The sequence below is a fragment of the Rattus rattus genome, chromosome X, assembly GCF_011064425.1.
Source record: "Rattus rattus isolate New Zealand chromosome X, Rrattus_CSIRO_v1, whole genome shotgun sequence".
Classification (NCBI taxonomy): domain Eukaryota; kingdom Metazoa; phylum Chordata; class Mammalia; order Rodentia; family Muridae; genus Rattus; species Rattus rattus.
The window spans coordinates 16439135-16460067 of record NC_046172.1 but is presented as its reverse complement, the minus strand read 5'-3'; the positions used below and the strand labels follow the sequence as shown (position 1 = coordinate 16460067).

Here is a 20933-nt window from a genome sequence, read left to right as displayed (position 1 = left end):
TGATTTTTTTTTTGTAATTTAAAATTTTTAAAAAATGTTACTTTGTTTTTTACTATCATCTATTCACTGTACAAAGTAATCGGTTTCATGCTGATATTTTCATTCAAGGGTATGGTGTACTTTGACCCAATTTCCCTCACCTTCAGTACTGTTGGTGACATAGTGTTTGTTTCTACAAAGATTAGGCAGAGAGTATCTTAATCATCTCTCCTTCGAATTCAACTGGTCGATAGCTGACTTTCTGTTATGGCCTCTCCTTACTATGCCCCCATTCACAGGGGAATTACTACTCAGAACCTGATAGAATAAACCTCTTTCTCCCTCCTGTGAAGTCCCTCACATACTGTCACTCCTAAATGTCAGGTTCCCATACCCCAAAACATATTTTACATGGAACACACCCTCCCAAGTACTCGCACCTATCAGGAAGCAAGGCAACAGAGAGTCAGCATACTTTCCGAAGAACCAGAGAAGAAAAAGAAACCAATCAACAAAACACCCACCTGCCCAACAACAGACCAGATATCAATGTCTACAATTACAATTATCTCAATCCCAGACACTTAGATGAGAGCATAAAACCAAAATAATATCCAGGACAATATGTCTCCACTAGAGCCCAATAACCCTGCCACAGCAGGCCCTGAATATTCTACGATCGCTGAAACCCAAGGAAAAGTCCTTAAAACAACCTTTGCTAATATGTTAGAGACCCTTAAACTTGAAACAAGCAAATTCCTTAAAGAGAGCTATAAAATCAGACAATGGAAGAAAATGAATAAAACCATTCGAGATCAGAAACTGGAAACAGAATCAATAAAGAAAACCCAAATCTGAAAATGCAAACTTTTGGAACTCAAAAAGGAACTGCAGAGGTAAGCCTCACCATCAGAGTACAAGAGGTGGACGAAAGAGTCTCCAGTACTGAAGACAAAAGAGAAGTGGTTGCAGCAAAGAAAATGGTAAATCGAAAAAACTCCTGACACAAAATAGCCAGCAAATCCGGGACACTATGAAACAACAAATATAAAAGTAATAGGAAAGAGAGGAAGCGTCGCTGTAAGGCTCTCAGCACCCTGCTCTTATGTCTAAGTCAGGGTCTCCCAAGGAGCCGGAACAGCTGTGGAAGGTCTTCATCGTAGGGCTGAGCTTTGAAAGCGATGAGAGTCTGAGGAGCCATTTTGAGCGATGGGGAACACTCGTCGACTGTGTGGTAAGGAGAGATCCAAACACCAAGAGATCCAGGGGCTTTGAGTTTGTCACACATGTTGCTGTGGAGGAAGTGGATGCTGCCATGAATGCAAGACCACACAAGGTGGATGGCGGAACCTAAGAGAGCTGTGTCAAGAGAAGATTCTCAGAGACCAGGTGCCCACTTAACTGTGAAGAAGATCTTTGTTGGTGGCATTAAAGAAGACCCTGAAGAACATCACCTACGAGATCATTTTAAGCAGTATGGGAAAAATTGAAGTGATTGAAATTATGACTGACAGAGGCAATGGATAAAAGAGGGGCTTTGCTTTTGCCACCTTTGATGACCCTGACTCTGTGGATAAGATTGTTATTCAGAAATACCGTACTGTGAGTGGCCACAACTGTGAAGTAAGAAAGGCTCTGTTGAAGCAAGAGATGACTAGAGCTTCATCAGTCAGAGAGGTCAAAGTGGTTCTGGAAACTTTGGTGGTGGTCATGGAGGTGGTTTTGGTGGCAATGACAATTTTGGTCGAGGAGAGAACTGTGGTGGCTTTGGTGGCAGCCGTGGTGGTGGTGGTGGATATGGTGACAGTAGGGATGGCTATAATGGATTTGGCAATGATGGAAGCAATTTTGGAGGTGGTGGAAGCTACATTTTGGCAATTACAACAACCAGTCTTTAAATTTTGGACCAATGAAAGGATTTCCTCCTCTGGAGGCAGGAGCTCTGGCCCTTATGGTGGTGGAGGCCAGTACTGTGCTAAACCATGAAACCAAGTGGCTATGGAGGATCCAGCAGGTGTGGCAGTGGCAGGAGGTTCTAACTACAGCCAGGAAACAAAGCTTACCAGAATAGGAGAGCCAGAGAAGTGACGGGAAAGCTACAGGTTACAACAGATTTGTGAACTCAGTCAAGCATAGTGGTGGCAGGGTCTAGCTGCTACAAAGAAGACATGTTTTAGACAATACTCCTGTGTGTGTGCAAAAACTCCACGACTGTATCTGTGATTAATTGTATAACAGGTTATTTCAGTTTCTGTCCTGTGGAAAGTGTAAAACATTCCAACAAAAGGGTTTACTGTAGACCTTTTCTAGCCATGCTGTTGACTGCTAAATGTAAAAGTCTGATCATGACACTGAATAAATGTCTTTTTTTATAAAAATAAAAGAATAATAGGAAAGAGAAATGCAGATCAAAGGCACAGAAAATATTTTCAACAAACTCATAGAAGGAAATTTTCTTAGCCTAAAGAAGATGATACATATAAAGGTATACATCAACTCTATGGAAGCATACAGAACACCAAATTGACTATTCCAGGAAAGTAAGTCCCCTCAGCACATTGTAATAATCAAAACACTACATGTATAGAACAAGGAAAGAATATTACAAGCTTCAAGGAAAAAAGACCAAGTAACATATAAAGGCAGACCTATTAGAATTAGACCTCTCAATGGAGAAGGACCTGAACAGATGTGCTGCAGACTGTAAGCAGCCAGTCCAGACTACTATACCAAGCAAAATTTTCAATCAAGATAAAAGGATAAAATAAGATATTACATAATAAAATGAAATTTAAGCAAACACTGTTTAATCACACACATCACACACACACACACACACACACACACACACACACACACACACACACACACACATCACCACCACCACCACTACTAACAACAACAAAAAACAACAACATCCTGCAGTGAATCAACAGCTTTGTTATCTTTCAACATCAGTGATCTCAAGTCTCCAGTAAAAGACAGACTAATGGAATGGATGGGAAAACAGGATTTATCCTTCTGCTGCATCCAAGAAACATGACTTAACATCAGGATAGATATCACCTCAGGGTAAAAATGAAATAAGATATTACAAAACTGAAATGAATGTAAGAAGTAGATTTATATAGCCATTTTATATCTGACAAAATAGACTTCAAACAAAAACTAATCAGAAGATATAGAGAAGGACACTACATACTCAAGGGAAAATCTACCAAGAGGACACTGCAATTCTTAACATCTATGCCCCCAAATACAGGAACACTCAACTTTGTACAAGAAACACTGCTACAGTTTAAATCACATATTGACCCTCACATTGAGAGTGGGAGACTTCAATACCCCAATCTTTCCAAGAGAGGTCATGAAGGTAATATCTAAATGGAGAAATGCCAGAGCTAGCTGATGTTATAAACCAAAATGACCTAAACGATATTTATAAACATTGTGCCCGAACACAAAAGAATACACCCTTCTCTCAGCACTTCATCAAACTTTCTCCAGAACCGACCATATGCTTGGGCACAAAGCAAGTCTCTACAAGAAAATTAAAATTACTCCCTCTGTCCTATCTGACTACCAAGGATTAAAGCTGGATACCACCACCAACAGAAACTTACAAATTCATGGTAACTGAACAACTCTCTATGATTGAAAAATGGGTCAAGACAGAAATTAAGAGAAAAACTAAAGACTTTCTAGAATTGAATAAAAATAAAAACAGAACATCTCCAAACTTGTGGGATATGGTGAGAACAGTTCTAAGAGGCAAGTTCATAGCGCTAAGTGTCTACATAAAAAAATTGGGAGGGCCAGGCAGTGGTGGTGCATGCCTTTTATCCCAACACTTGGGAGGCAGAGGCAGTTGGATCTCTGAGTTCCAGGCCAGCATAATCTATAGAATGAGTTCCAGGACAGACAGGGCTACACAAAGAAACCCTGTCTCAACAAACAAAAGAAAGGAAGAAAAGGTAGAGATTTCATACTAACAAAAACTAGGAAATCATAAAGAGTGGATGATAACAAATAATCAGCCTTAGTACTGAAATCAATAAAATAGAAACAACATAAAGAATCAGTGAAACAAAGAATTGGGAGTTTTTGAGAAAACCAAAATTAACTAAAAGATAGAGAATATCCAAATTAACAGAATTAGATGTAAGGGGGGGCAAAAATAATAGACACCAATGAGCTCCAGAGAGTTAAAAGGATCTACTTTAAAAAGCTAATCTCCATAAAATTGTAAAATCTAAAAGAAAAAGGTAATTATATCAAAGTATAACACTTTATCAAAGTAGTTCAAAGGTCAGATAAATAATTTGGACATACCTATAACACCTAGTGAGTAGAAGCAACTATTACAAGTCTCCAACCAAATAAATAAACACAAATCAAGGTCAGATGGTCTTACTGCAGAATTCTGCCAGACTTTCAAAGAACAGTTAATGCCAATACTACTCCCTTAAATTATTCCACAAAAAAGAAACAGAAGTAATATTACATAATTTATAAACCTCAGTTACCCTGACACCTGAACCACATAAGGCCCAACAAAGACAGAATTCTGATATCCAAACCACATAAGGTCAAAGACAGAATTATAAACCCATTTCCCTTATCAACATAGATGAAAAAAATACTCCATTATACTTGTAAACTGAATCCAAGAACACATCCAAAAGATCATCCACCATGATCAAGTAGGCTTTATCCCAGAGATACAGAGATGGTTCAACAGAGTAATCAGTAAGTGTAATTCACCATATGAACAAACCAAAAGAAAAAACCACATGATCATCTCATTAGTTGCAGACAAAATTCAATGCTCCTTCATGATAAAAATCCTGAAGAGGTAGAGATACAAGAGACATACTTCAGCATAATAAAGGCAGTGAACTGCAAGCTCATAGCCAAAATTAACTTTAATGGAGAGAATTTCAAAGCAATTGCACTAAAATCAGGAGCAAGACAAGGTTGTCCACCCCATATCTATTCAATATAGTACTTAAGTTCTAGCTAGAACAATAAGACAAGTAATAGAGATCAAGGGGATATGAAGTGGAAAAGAAGAAGTCAAAGTATCGTTATTTGCCTATGACATAATAATATACATAAGTGACCTGAAAACTTCCACCAAGGAATTCCAACAGCTCATACACACCTTCTGCAAAGTAACTGGATGCAGAATTCACAGATATCAGTAGCTTTCCTATACACAAATGGCAAATGGACTGAGAAAGAGATAGGGAAACACCTTTCACAGTAGCCTCAAATAATACAAAATATTATGGAGTAACACAAACCGAGCCAATGAAAACTTATATGATCAAAACTTTAAGACACTAAAGAAAGAAATCAGAGGGTGGAAAGGACTCCCATGTTCATGAATCGGTTGAATTCAGAAAGTAAAAACGTTCATCCTACCAAAAGCAATCCACAGATTCAAGGCAATTCCCATCAAAATTTCAACACAATTCTTCAGAGATCTTGAGAGGACAATCCTCGACTTCATATGGAAAAGTACAAAAAACCCAGGATAGCAAAACAATCCTGAACAATAAAAGAACTTGTGGAGGTATCACATCCCTAACTCCAATTTGTACCACAAAGCTATGGTAAAGAAAAGGTTGATTAATTGAATAGAAGTGAATCTAAATCTACACAATTTGTGTTCACCTGATATTTTTTATAAAGGAAAGTGTTCAGCTTCATATGAAACCACACACATACACACAAAGCCAGAATATCTAAAACAATCCTGAATTATAAAAGAAATGCTGGAGGTATTACCACCCCTAACTTCAAGTTGTACTATAGAGCTATAACAAAAAAAACGTGGTATTGATATAAAAACAAGCATGCTGATCAATAGTATCAAATTGGTGACCCACACATAAATCAATATACACATGGACACTCGTTTTTTGACAAAGAAGCCAAAACTACACAATGGGAAAAAAAAGACAGCATCTTCAAAAACTGGTGCTGGTCAAACAAGATGAGGAAGAATTGAAATTACCCATATTTATCACCCTGCACAAAATTCAACTCCAAGTGGAACAATGATCTCAACAACAACAAAAACCCAGATATACTCAGGGCTAGAAAGATGGCTCAGTGGTTAAGAGTAATAGCTGCTCTACCAGAGGTCCTGAGTTCAATTCCCAGCAACCACATGGTGGCTCACAACCATCTATATTGGGATCTGATGCCCTTTTCTGGCATGCAGGTGTACATGCAGATAAAACACTCATACATAAAATAAAATCTTTAATTTTTAAAAACTGAGTAGATATAATAAATCTCATATAAAAAAGTGGGGGATAGCCTTGAACACATTGGTAGAGGACACAACTTTCTGAACATAACACCATTAACACAGTTACTAAGATCAACAATTAATAAATGGGATCTCATGAACCCAAAAAGCTTCTACATGGAAAAGCACACAGTCATTCAAATAAAGCAGTGGTCTATAGGATGGGGAAAGATTTTATCAACTACACATACTATAGAGGACTGGTATCCAAAATATATAAAGAACGTAAAAAATAGATTACAAGAAAACAAACAATCCAATTTAAAAATGGGGGCCTAAGCAGTTTTACAAAGAGGAAACTCAAAGTGCTGAGAAAGAAATGTTCAACACATTTAGACATCAGGGAAATGCAAATCAAAACCACTTTGAGATTTCATCTCTACTCATCAGAATGACTAAGATCTACTAAACAAGTGACAGCGCATGCTGCTGAGGATGTGGAGCAAGGGGGGCACTCATCCATTGCTGGTTGGAATGCAACTTGGACAGTGCAAACTTGGAAATTTCATTTCAGGGAAATGAATAGAACTAGAAAAATTATCCTGAGGTAACCTATACTCAGAAAGAGAAATGCGGTGTGTACTTACTTACATGTGGATATTAGCTGTTAATGATAATCGAGCTACAATCTGTAGAACCACAGAGGGTAGGTATACGAGACTAGAGAAAACGAAAGTCAAAAGGGACTATAGGAACAGTAAATCTTGCAAAGAAAGAGAAATAGAACAGATAATGGATGGGTGGGTGGATGGATGAGTGCTAGAATGAGATTAAATGAGGAGAGGGAAAGAAGAGAGGATTGAGGGATAGAATACAGGAATTAGGTTTCCATGGTACCATTCAAATGCTCCTTAATTTTAGCTATTTATTCCTGTATTCTTTGATCTAAAATTGTGTTCTGTCTGCAAGATATTCTAAAGCAATGATGGCATAAAGCTTGTGGAAGTAACGAACCACTATCTGATTTGACCTAAGGCCCACTCCATGAGATGGAGCCCATGCTGACACTGCTTGGATCACCATGAACCTGAGACTAGATAGCCCAGTGACCTAGAGTAAAACCAAATACTGTTGGTCTAAAAAATAAACAACCCACCCACCACTACCACGTTGTGACTCCTAAGCATATTCTGCTTTACTCATAGATCTGTGCCTTGTTCTACCATCATCACAGCAGATGAAAACAAATATACAGACCCGCAGGCAGACACTGCAGAGAGAGAACTTGGAATGCCCAGCCCTAAGTGTGATGTTTCCATTAAATCTCCCCCTTCAGTGCTTAGGGAACCACATTGATGTGGAGGCAGAAAAAATATTAAAGAGCCAGAGGGCATGGAGGACACCAAGAAAACAAATTATATGATGCTCATGAACTCAGAGGCTGAACTCGGCAAGTATAGGGCCTGCATGGGTCCGCACCAGGTCCTCAGCATATAGATTATGGCTTCCAGTTTAATGTTTTTATGGGACTCCTGTGTGTACAAATGTCTCTTGATTCTTGTACCCTCTTGGGATACCCTCGGTTGGTTTGTCTTGTCCAAATTCGATGAGATAGCTTTTATCTCTTATCTTTTATATATTTTGTTATGTTTGGTTGGTTTGGATTTTTTCTTTGTTTTGAGACAGGATTTCTTTGCCCTTGCCTTGGCTGTCCTGGAAGTAGCTCGGCAAACCAAGCTTGCCTTGAACTCACAGAGACCTGACTGACTCTGCCTCCTGACAAGAATCTATTTTCTAAAAAAGAAAGAAAGAAAGAAAGAAAGAAAGAAATGATAGATAGATAGATAGATAGATAGATAGATAGACAGACAGACAGTCAGTGAGTCAGTCCCAGAGTCAGAAGCAAGTTGAAATACCCATTCCTCTTCCACCCATACTTTAGAGGATGATACAGCCTATTTTGTGATTATGGTGAGGAAAGTGGACTTTTCTCTCCCTTTCTTCCCCAAACCACGTAATGTTTCCTTACCTGAATAAGCAGATCCTATATGCATATACCTTTCTCATGATCCTTTGTTTCTCTCAGAGGAAGGTTTAAAGCAAATGTCTTCTACTTTAGACTTGAAGGTGCTAAACTGTAACGTTTTTTAAAAGGAAAGCCATACCATTGACTCCTACCATCATCCTGCTAGCTATTTTGACAACTCAGAATTTATTAAATAGGGATAACTAACCATGAATTCTCCATTAAGTTTCACAGGTATTCAGGAGTCATAAGGGTAGAAGATAATGTTTTTCCTGAAAACCTCAAAGAACCAGGAATTTGAACTTGGGACTTATTCCTGTAGCCAAGGTTCATCTTCAGGTTTGTTTTGTATTTATGCCTATCCAAGGAATGCTGAAGAAAAAGCCAAATAGAAACCCCAATTTGTTCTCCCAATTTAAGCTTACAATACATCATGATTCCCCAAATTGCCTTATATAACATAATTTTCATCTTCTTTTATAATTTGTACAGTTTTGAAATCACTAGATGCAAAGCACACATGTTACATTTATTCTTTAAGAAAATAAATATATAAATAAACATACAATATATAAATAGTGGGGCATTCCATGTCACACACACACAAAAATGTCAACTTTTTGTATTCATCAAAGGCCTTCCTAGTTTTCAGCTCTGGTTATTCAGAACACAGTGTTGAGGCAAGTAAAGTCTTCAAAGGGAGCTCCATCTTTTCTCAGTGAAGACAGTAACACTACAGCATGTTAAGGGAAACCATGCTGTGCTGTGAGAAGGGAGCAGACATAGCGACTTGAAACTGGGTTGCCATGAGAATACTGAAGAGAAGGACAGCAAAGCCTGAGTTGATTTCTAAGTAGATATGTGAGCAAAATGACGCTAAGGACTAGATCCCCAGATATTCAGTCCAGTGAGCATCCACTCTTGAGAGAGGAATAACTGAGTTAAGCTATGGCAAATATAAAGAACAGATAGGAATTGACAGTGGCAAGCCCATGTCAGGCCCTAAATCAGGTTCTATCCCACGGAGAATGGTGGTAAAGACCAGTCAATAGCTAGGCAGGTACTGAGACATGCTGGGCTCCTTTAACTGGTACATTAGTGAGAGCTGCTCATTAGTAGTGCTGTCTGAGAGAGAATTCAGAATCGCTTCTGGCCCCATCCCTCAGGGATTAAAGTAGAGCTGTGGATTATAACTATAGGGAACAAAAGATATAAATTCTTTCTTCCCAGTCTCTCCCAATCTCCAAAGCATTCAAGATCTTTGCCAAAAAAAAGCATCGTTTATTTGCAATATTGTCCCAACACTTAAACATAGCATAGAATTATAGAAAAGTCATGGTAGGCTGGGGATGCAGCACAGTGGTAGAACACTTGCTTACTCTCAGCACAAAAATAGGAAAAAAAACCTTCAAGAGCGAGCTCTATACTTCTTCTCAAACAGCAAGGTGTCCCCCAGAGACCTAAGCCCAGAAGAGCTCAACCGGACACATAAAACAAGTGAGCCCAAAACGGAATCACCTCCAGGACTCCATATGCTCTGCTACCACGGACCAGCATTTTGTTTTGTCTTTCCAAAGTCACAATAAAAATGACCCAATAACACATCTCCAGAAAGTATCTTATCTAAGTATTGGGGGCTAGTTAAGTCATACTGATCTATGATGCCAGTACCAGAACATTTTTCCAAGCTGAGGAGCTCACGAATGTGGGGAGAAATTTAAACAGTGCTTAAGATAACCATTTCATGGTGTTTTAAATTACTTTTTAAAAATATTAAGATGGGATCATAGCATTTCCTTTATAGAGTTTAAAGGGTTCTTATATTTTAAGAAGAAGCACAATATACTTTTTAAGCTAAGGAACAGAATTCTGTGGGTTGGGTAGATCACTGACAGCTTTAACACCAATGATGCTTTCTTTAGTTGCTTCTGTAGTTTTTTGGGCAACCTGAGCTAGCTACAAGTTCACTATTATCTACATGTGCAGGACTGAGCAATCATACCCTCATACTCCTTGTACAAGATACTCCCATTTGCCTCAATCAGAAGGATACTCATAGGAAGAAACTTATAAGGGACACAGGAAAGCTGAGGCACACTGCGATTCACTAGTTCATTGACAAGGCTCTGTATGATGGCATGGTTGGGTGAATTTAGACCATAGGGTAATACTCCAGTACAGATTCCTTTACAGTAATTTGGGGTGTAGAGACGGGGAGCAATGATCCAGTGATCCCAGCCCAATTGATGGAAGCTGACCTTGTAAGGATGGAGGGAACACTGGTTATTTACAGACCTATCCTGTTCCTGAGAAGGACAAGAGACATCAGATGCTATGTTGCATGTTTGTCGGACACTCCGCATAAGAAAAGGAGATTCCCTATCAGTTAACTCCTCTTGACCTCTTGCAAGAAGTTTAGCCTGAGCACTCTCATCAGTGTCATTGAAATAGAGTAGCAAGAAGGCAACATCCAAGGAGGTCATGCCATGCCACCGGAGCTCAAGAGTCTCATTGCCTTTTTGCTGCTGACACATGAAGCGGAGGCGAAGGACTCTCCGTCCCTTGCGATTCCAGAGCTTCTGTTGAATACAGTGGGTAATATTCATCTCTCTCCAGGCTTTAGACACAGAAGAAGGCTTTGCAGAACCCGATTTAGAAGGAAAGTGCTTGGTTCGACATTTAGGGACCCAAGGTTCCACATGGCAGGAGAGATGGTAATGAACTAGATGAAGTTGATGACGGTAGACCACAGTGGCTCTGATCAGTTGGTATGCTACCTCGTTTGATGCTAGAGGAAAGTCCAGGGTCTGTATATGCCAAGGACCTGCACGAATGTGAAAGAACAGGGCCAGCCATTAGTGCCTTACCTGAACATCCCTTAGAAAACCCATGAATGTAAACCTGAGTGTTACCATTAGCCCTTGAAATTAGCTCACAGTAGAATACATTTTATCATTACTGAGCACTTACTAGTGTACCTCTAGTAATACACAGAATTCTTTCATAGTCCGTAGTCTTTACGTAGAGAGAGTTATTATAACTATTTTAGATCCTGGCATTGAGGCTTACAGAAACCATCAAAGGACATTTGGGAAAGATGGGACTGAAACAGCATGACCAAGGCCCTGGATTCTATCCCCTGTACTGAAAAAGAAGGCATGCAGCCAGCGCCTCATAAGTTTAAGATTTGAACTCAAGCCGGTTGGTATTAACCATAATCCATCTTACTTTTGGACTATTAACAGTGAAAATCAAAACAGTGAAATCAAATATAGAGTTGATTTGTTTGTATATTATATATATGGGAGACCAATTATATTATCAGTTGACCTTTACAAGTGACCAGTTAAGAGCACTAGAGAACAAATGTTAAGAAAGGTTTCTCATGTCATATCACTCTAAATGTAGCTTTCGGCCTGCGGTAAGTGGGAATCTAACACTGGGTGCTATGGCTGCCATTATTTCAAAGCCAGGATGAAGCTACCAGTAAACAATTTTACCGTCTTTACATCTCTGCCTTCCACCAACTTCAAGAACTGCTCCTGAATCTCTCCCTTCTTTGGCCATTTACTCTTCAGCTCAATCTCTCCTGTTCCTTCAGGTATGGCCTATTCCCTTTACTATCATGCCTCTGGATAGCACTTCAATGTGAACCTTGATTACATGAATATGGGTATTTATTAAGAAATCTGTCCCAAACTACATAGAACCTAGGCTTAAAAGCTTTAATCCAAATTGTAGTCCTAACACTCTGTGGACAAACCATGATCAGAATATTTTCTATGAGAAAAAAAATTTATTTCCAAAAATAAGCAAGCAGATAAATACTTATCTAAGGCTGTAGCTACAGAGCTTTGAACTTCTCCTTTGCCTGGAACAGGTTAAGAATAAACTAGAAAAATCAGACAGCACAGGGAAAGCATTCTCTTGCTTTGGGAACATCTTAGTGTGTCCATGAATTATTCACCTAACCTTCCTTTTCCACTGAATGTGTAAGTCTGAAATTCTTCAAGGAGACGGTCATTTTCAACAAAGAAGCCCTTTAATGTCTTGGTGTTCAAAAATAGTTTTAGGAGTTCTCATTCCAACTCCTGCCTACCACGCCCTCAAGTTTGCAGCACTGGCCTCCATTCTCGGTATGGAGACCCAAGCTACTCCTTGCAGTGCCTCCCTCCAGTAACCCCACATTCCCGGGTACAGTTTTCCAAGAGGCCCACCCATACACCTGCCCCACCCTGCAAAGGAACCCCACCCAAACCTCTAGCAGGCTGTCTGCCAAAGAACTGCCCTTTCTTTTCAGACCCTGACATCACATGTTTCCTGAGGCAGGGTGGGGTTGCGGAGAACCTGAGCCAGGAAGGGTCTGTGGAGAACTTTTCAAGGGAAGATATGACTCATACATCCAGTGGGACTGAACTTGACATCTACTTCTGGATCTGTCTACAGACCCTAGGTGCCACTTGTCCCGTGGTCAGCCCAGGAAACTTGAAGTCCTAGGCCTCCTCTTTTTAAACTTCACATCATCAGTGCTTAATTTGTGCAGCTCTCTGCCTCAAGTAGGAATGAAGCCGGGTCCTTTCTCAAGGCCTATGTGAGTTCCTGCTTCTCAGTTCTGGGCCATTTCCCACAAGGCTCCAGCCCCTCTCTAATCGTGCCTTTCTTCAAGTGGGATACGCTTGTTTCCCACCCTCTAGACCTTTGCTCGTTCCTTCTGCCTCAATCAGGTTCTCTCTAGTTTCCTCGGCTCTGTCTTCAAAGCAGGTTTTGTTTTGTTTTCCCTGCTACTCCTCTAGAAGGAGACAATTTGAGCATTCACTATTATGAGGCATTTCACTTGCCACAATTTGCAATTATTTAGGGCTTTGCTTATTTCTCCTCCACAGAAGAACACGTGTTCGACGAGAGCAGGTGCTGTGTTTTGTCTTAGTCATATTTTTATGCATAGCGTTCAGTAGTTGAATACAATTTGCTGCGCGAATCTCCAGCACCAAGCCATGTTCTCTCTCCTAAATAGTGTGCCTTACTTACTTCCTAGATGCATAGTCTGCTCACTGCTTCCTCAAGTACCATCTCGACTATTGCCTCCTCAGTGAGGCCTCATAAAATCCCTGTCTCTCCCATTCTGGGCAGTGAGTTATTCTTCAAAGCACTCGTCATATTTTACCAGCATTATGCGATTGTTTATCCATTATTCAATACTAGGAATCCCTAGAGGCTAGAGAAGTAGTTATTTCCTCTGTACACCAAACCCAAAGGCAGCAACTCGTGCTCAATTAAAATCTATTACTGAGGATTTATTGTGGTGTGGTAATTAAGACTACAGACACTGGCGTTTCACAGTCTGTCTGATATCTGCATCTGCTAATTACTACTGGGTGGCATCAAAGTTTCGATTTCTTTGCCTATAAATGATCATACTACCAACCTCCTCTCATGGTGGCATTAAAATTGCAAAGTCATTCTTTTCAATGTCTGATGCACATAACGTTCATAGTAAGGGATAGTTAGGAAAATATTGGTTATTTTACTTGAAGGAAGGAAAGGGAAACCTGTTTGTTACAATCTTGCAGAGCAGTGAGAGCCCCACACTGATCTCATCAAGTTGTCAAGAACTCATGGAAGCCAATGGCTATCTGCATTGGCCAGAGAGCCCTATACTTCAGGAGTCTGGGGAAAGTATCTAATTCAGATACTCAAACAAAATAGAGCGTGACGTGGACAACAAAGTACACTTGGGACCTTGGGACCTTGGGACCAAAATCTCAAAGATGTGCCTTGAACCAAAATAAAAAAATAGTGGTTGGTACAAGGGTGGTGGCATAGTGCACACAGAATCAAACAGTCTAGAGTTTAAATCTCCTCCCAGCCAGCCAATGTCTATGGAATATTTGCAAGTTACTTTTAACTTCGATGTGCCTTTTATTTTCCTTATCTTTAAAATAAAGCTGATTACCCCATAACAGCAAATGGTAGTGCCTGTCATTGGGATGAAATACAGTAATGGGGTGGGGGGGCGCTTGGGGCACATATGAACCTTCAGATGATAGCTTGTTTCTATCCCGTCTGAGATAATTCGAGTTTTCCTAGCTCAGTATCGGATAGTCTTTGCCTTCAAAGAACAACCAACCACAGACAAAGGCCTCCTCAAGAACGCAGCTGGGCACGTCTTAATTAGTTTAAGAGGTATAACAATTTGAAAAAAAACAAAACAAAACAAAACAAAAAACAACCAGGGACTCATACAGTACTTAGCTGCCCTGTGGCCGGGGAAAGGACCACACTTTCACTAGGACCTAAGGCATTTTTTTCTTATGCTGTGGCTAGAAATGAGAAATGCTTGTAACCCCTTTAAAATCATCGACCTTGATAACCATGTTTGACCAAACATAATTGCTCACTAATCAGAAAATAAACACCCAGAAATTCTTTCGATCTCCAGATCCTCCCTCTTTCTCCTGTTGATGCAGAAAACTCACCTCTGAGAGGCTCCCTCATTGCACTGGCTTTGTGACTCAGCCTCACCATTTTAGCTCAATGTGCGGTTCTCCCTCCGGTGCCCATGTGGGTCAGCCGAACGCTGGTATAACTTCAGCATGTACCTCAGGGGATATCCTTGGGGCCACTGCTTCATCTCCTTGCCAGGGGCTTCTTTGGCCAGATCCAAACTCGAGGGCAATGTAGGGTTTTCAGCAAGGGGGGTAGTAGAGGGCCACTCTACCTTTGCCATTTGGACCTTGTGTTCCATAAAAAGCACCATTCCCCACAAAAGAATTCTAAGAATTGTGAGAAGGGCCATCTTGCAAAGCTTGGTGCTTGTCAACAGATTCCTAACCAAGTCCAAAGAACGTCAGTCTGACCTCTTCCACATCCTGGTTTAACAAATAGCAAAGACGGGGCAAGAAATAAAAAGAAAAGCCGGCTGGCAGACCCTATCTTGCTTCCTGTGGGAGAATCTTCTGGGCCAAAGCAAGTCTCCTGACTAGGCTTTTTGGCATGAAAACAAACAGAACCAGCAAGTGGGACAAGGCAGCATAGCCTTCCCACTCCCCACTGGTGGGAAGCACGCAGTATTTCTCAGACAGGCTAAAGTAACCGAAGAGGAGAGGCCCATTCCAGGAACCTGGACTGCACCCAATCTAATAGCTTAAAAGGAAGCAGCTTTACCCCGTGCTGCCACAGATTTAAAGGCAATCCCTCAATCAGGCCTTAAAGGGACAGATGTCTCCTATTCTCATCCGACTTGTATGCCTCTTAGTGAAGCATCTCACAGAAATGCGGTGTGCGCCTGGCTTACAGTGGGATGTACGAGGGCTGGTTATTAAGAATGTAAACTGAACTCTGCAAAGGGGGACTGGGAGTGGAGGGAAACAACATTTGGGATGTAATTACATAAAATAATTAATAATAATAACACCCATAAAAATAATGTAAACTCATTTCCATCCTCTAGCAAACACTATCTGTGGCTAAGGTCTCAACAGGTGCTCCAAAAGGTTTGTTGAAACACACGAATGTGAAAATCGGGATGTAGGTGTGGCTACTTGAGCTTCAGGAAGAGTCGGTACCAGTAGTTCTCAATGCTGGCTATACATTGAAACCAGCTGAGCAGTCTCTACCGTTCCGCTCGCCTGAATATCATTCCTACGGATTCTGCTGTAATGGGTCTGAGATGTTACCAGATCGTGAGGTTTGCTTTGCTTTGTTTGGGTTGGTTTGTTTTTTGTTTTTTGTTTTTCTTTTTCTTTTTGTTTTTTTTTGTTTTCTGTTTTTGTTTTTTGTTTGGTTGGGGTTTTTTTGTTTTTTGTTTTTTGGTAAGTTCACAGGTGCCTGTAATGTGTACTTCAATTTGAGAACTCCAACTTCAAATTCTCTGGTTTACAGTGGGAAGTGTTGAGTACGTTCCCTCGGAGAAACCCCAAGGTGATGGAAGATGAATTTGTAGGAGCATGTCTGAGCTAGATGGCTAACGGAAGGCAACAGGGCTAGGCCGGTTGGTTTAAGTTGCCCTGGGCAACAGTTGTGTTGAAAGAGATGATAGTTTATGGACTTCCTCCACTTGGTTGAAGGTTTGGTGAGAACATGAGGCATGAGGTCAGGGCCTCTGAGTGTGGTGAGTGAGGCCTGACTTGTGGGAGACACCTTATAATGTGAGGTCTCGGAAGGCAACGTTATCACGGAAGAAGCATTGGCTTCGGGTTTCAGGGGGGTTTCTCTTTGACGTTTGCGAGCCAGAGGCCAGAGGTTTCATCTTTTTTAGAGACCTAGGCCACTAATTCATAGAGCATAGGTTCTAGCAGCACTTCATCCTCCTCAAAGATGCTTTTCTCTTAGTAGAACAGCCTAGAACTTCAGTTGAATACAGGTTACTTGCTCTTTTGGCTTTCTACTTGAAGTTCGTTCTTTGGGGTTTAGATAGCATACAAAATCATGAGTTTCACTGTGTTCTCTCATACATGTATGTCATTGTACTTAGCTCATAAGCACCCCCCCCGCCATGAATCTCCTCCAACAAGTAGTTTGTCCTAGGCTCTCAAATTATAAGAAAATGTGCTATTTGTCTTTCCATTTTCCCTCATTACCATGTCTAGTTTCCCCACCTCTTCATCTCTTTCTATATTCTGCATACGAGAAAAAAACGATAAAAATGATGTGGAAGTCTGGCCTATTTCTCCTAATACAATGGTCTCCATTTCATCTATTTTCCTCCAAAGGATATACTTTTGCTCTTTTTCTTTATTTTTTTAAAGATTTATTTTAAATTATGTGTATGTACAGGACAGGTGAATACAGGGGCTCACAGAAGCCTGAAGACAAAAATCCCAGAAGGTTGTGAACCTTCCAACATACGTGCTGGGAACTGATTGGATTCCTCCGGAAGAGCACACGTCCTTAAGCACAAAACTATCTTTCCAGCTCCACCATTGCTCTTCTTTACAGCCAGATAAAATGTGTGTGTGTGTGTGTGTGTGTGTGTGTGTGTGTGTGTGTGTGTGTGTGTGTGTGCTTACATGTATATCACATTTTCTTTATCCATGCAACTGTGGATGTACATGTGGGGCTTCTCTTTCCTCGCCATTTTTTTTTTCACAAATTTCAAGAAGCTACCTTGGCTTTTATGGTGCTTGATATGTGCAGCATGCAAGTTAATTTTTTTCTTGACAATAATATTGCCCTTAACATGCTCATTTACAAGCATGCCTATATCATGATGGAGCAACACTGTAGACTTTTCTCCTTTTGCCATAGTGTTCTTTGTGAGGCCTCTTTTTGAACAGCACCCACTCCATTTAGTCTTTATTATCATCTTTCTTTTATATTTTCAAAGGCAAAGTCCATCACTTATTAGCTTATTATTTGGGGAAATTTACTCAGTTTCTCTTTGGTTCCAATTTCCTCGTGGAACCAAAGCCCCTCAATCTTCTAAGAGGTAAAAGGAAATTTTTGTGGAGATTAATGGAATAATCCATATAAAAACACTTATAAGAGTGTCTAGAACAAAGTAAGTACTGAATGTAGGTCAGTTTTCATGATTTGTGATCCATTCTGCATGCCTTGTAAAGCTGGGGCTTTATCCAGCTTCATTGGCTGCAGAGAGGCAGCCATTGAGCCCCCTCAACCTTCAATATCCTCCTGCCCATCCCTCTCATTTTCCTTCTGTGGTAGGAGACTTGAACTGGGCTTAGCAAATACTAGGCAGATACTGTATCATTAACTTACATCCCAGGGCATCTTTTAACTTTGAGACAGGGTCTTACTTGGTTGCCAATGCTTACCTTGAACTCCCTCGGTGGCCCAGGCAGGCCTTGAACTTATGGTCCTACTGCATAGCTATGATTACAGATCAGTGCCGAGAGTCCCAACCTCTTCCCTGTCTCAACCACTTCTCAGTCTTCCTAATTTTGTCTTTGCTAATTGGCCTTTGCCTTTAATTAAATTGTGTATCATATATTGCATTATACATACATAATATGGACAAATAGTGAGGCTAACTAGCAAGGGGTCCATGTAAAGGTTTGCTCATGATTTTCTTTGGTGTGTCAGTCTTATATAGAAATTATGTCAGCCAAAAACATCTCCATGACATCTTGTCTTTGTTGTGAGAGTCTGAAATGGAAGTAAAAAAAAATATAGGACAAGAGAACATATTACACTGGAAAGATTATCAGAGGCTTAAACCCATGGTCCTTCCTCTTTGAGGCTGTCACTTAGCCTTTCTGTACCTGTTTTATTAAATGTACTAATTTAATTAAATTGTTACTAATCCTTTACTTTTAGGATTTAAATGAGATATTTATACAAATGAGAAGTTACACAAAAAATATAGCAACTAGATAATCTTAAATAAGTGCTTTCTATCATTAATAGCCTTAGGGTATATAAAAATGTACCTGACTGAAGACAATACATTCTCAGAGCCATTCAAACATTTACAAAGGGCTGAGTATGGTGCCCCCACTCTTGTAAACCCAGACATAAGGTAAACTACAATTTCTAGGCCAATCTTGGTTACAGAAGTGAAGCATTGTCCCAAGGAAAAAAAGTTCATCCTGTTTTCAGAAAAAAACAAAACAAAAAAAGATCCTCAAACAAACCTCTTCATATCATTTGAATGATAAAGGAAGGAATTTGCCAGGAGTGTTAGAAATGCACCCTGGTTGGCCTAATGCATGTTACTACCCCGACCCCCAGAAGAGGGCACCAACTATCTTTCTAGCCCTACAGTTCTATGAGGTTAGGGTAGGTGTTGTAGGTGAATGGAAAGTATCTACCACTTCCCTTGCTAAATATTTTAAGAAAATTGACTTACTCTCTGTTCTCACTTCTCATCTAACAACAAAGATAATAGTAACATTATTTTAGAGCGTGGTTGTGAGGATGAATTAATGTACCTAATAAGCACTATGTGTTCTAGATACTATGCCCAACTCTGAGAGTACAGAACTAAATCTAACAAGTGCTCTGTCTGCAGCACTCTCAGGCAATTTGCAAAACATAGGGGTCAGCTGGGAGATGGCAAGATAGAGGAGCGCCTCTATCAAGAAGCACCTGGATAGGGCCATAATATAGGAAGCAACATGACTTCCTCTGATTACTGCTTTGATTTCCTAGAAAATGACTTCCTAGGCACACTTAGAATTTAAAACTCCAGTCCAAACAAAAGAACATTGTATATTTTACAAAAGAATTTATTGATTTGGAACTGGGCTACATCTCATCTGTCAACTAGATACCATTTCTATTTACAGACGTATAGCTTGAGGGTAAGTTGCCCAAGTTTCCTGCTGCTTGAGTAGTGGAATCTGCTCAAATTTGGACTCTTGGGAGTCTCTGCTTCTTGAACCTTATGGTTACTTTAGAGTCTGCTAATGTGCACTTGCTGCCATATGTAGACTCCCTTATAAGTCAGTTCCACAGAGATTCCTAAACCTGGCACTAAGATGCAAATCTGTGAAGTCCAAAGTTGTACTTATCACATTTTTGTTTTTTTGTTTTTTTTTTTTTTTTTTTTCTTTTCCATCTTATTAACTTGGGTATTTTTTATTTACATTTATTGTTATTCCCTTCCCGGTTTCCAGGCAACATCCCCCCTAACCCCTCCCTCCCCTTCTATATGGGTGTTCCCCTCCCCATTCTCCCCCCATTGCCCCTCCCCCCCCCCGTTCACTGGGGTTCACAGACTAACGTCTTACTAGGCTATTCATTGCTACCTATAGGGGTCAGTCCAGGTCCAGTCCATGTGGTTAGTCTTTAGGTAGTGGTTTAGTCCCTGGAAGTTCTGGTTGGTTGGCATTGTTGTTCATATGGGGTCTCGAGCCCCTTCAAACTCTTTCAGTCCTTTCTCTGATTCCTTCAACGGGGGTCCTGTTCTCAGTTCAGTGGTTTGCTGCTGGCATTTGCCTATGTATTTGCTGTATTCTGGGTGTGTCTCTCAGGAGAGATCTACATCCGGTTCCTGTCGGCCTGCACTTCTTTGCTTCACCTTTGTAGTGCTTAATAAATTTCTTGTAAAATAGGTCTATGGGCAAATTGTTGTGGAAAAATTACACTCAGGGAAAGCACTTGAGTTTGGAGGTAGAGAAAACAGAAACGATCTCATTCCACCACTGTTTTCAATGCTTTTGGAGAAAAGAATTATTTTTGGTATGAAGAAGTCTTTGTAAGCCTTACCATCTCTAAAGGTTCTAGAGACCCAAGAAAAGAAGTCCTCCCTTTCTATTCATGTATGGGGAAAAGGGTCAGTGATCCCATGAGTGAGGAATAGACATAGTCCTAGCCTTCTTAGCCTAGAGACCACATTCTTCTTATTTGTTTTAAAAATTATTTATTTTTATTCTTTAATCCTTTTTACAATCCAGACTTCATCCCCCTCCCAGTCTGCCCCCATTCCTACCACTCCCCATCCCATACCTTCTCCCTCCCCTAACCAGACATCACCACTCCCTGGGTTCTCAAGTCTTCTCAGGGTTAGGTGCATCTTCTCTCACTGAGACCAGACCAGGCAGTCCTCTGCTGTCTATGTGTCAGGGGCCTCATCTCAGCTGCCTGGCTGGTGGCTCAGTGAGATAGCATTCTTACTAAACTGTTGAGACCTCATGAGTGTATGCCTGTCCACTCTGATATATCTGTTGTTTTCATCCTCATTCAGCTTTTAAAGAAAAAATAAAT

General features: G+C 40.4%; 1 protein-coding gene and 1 pseudogene across 1 annotated transcript; one reads left to right on the top strand and one right to left on the bottom strand.

The window, feature by feature from the left end:
* Nucleotides 1-1084: 1084 nt before the first annotated feature.
* Nucleotides 1085-2018, top strand: LOC116889305 (annotated as a pseudogene).
* Nucleotides 2019-10237: 8219 nt separating this feature from the next.
* Nucleotides 10238-15063, bottom strand: Bmp15 (bone morphogenetic protein 15). Its single transcript, XM_032890456.1, is given in 3 exon segments — nt 10238-11091; nt 14744-14799; nt 14801-15063. Coding segments are annotated over 3 exon segments (1173 nt in total).
* Nucleotides 15064-20933: the final 5870 nt, after the last annotated feature.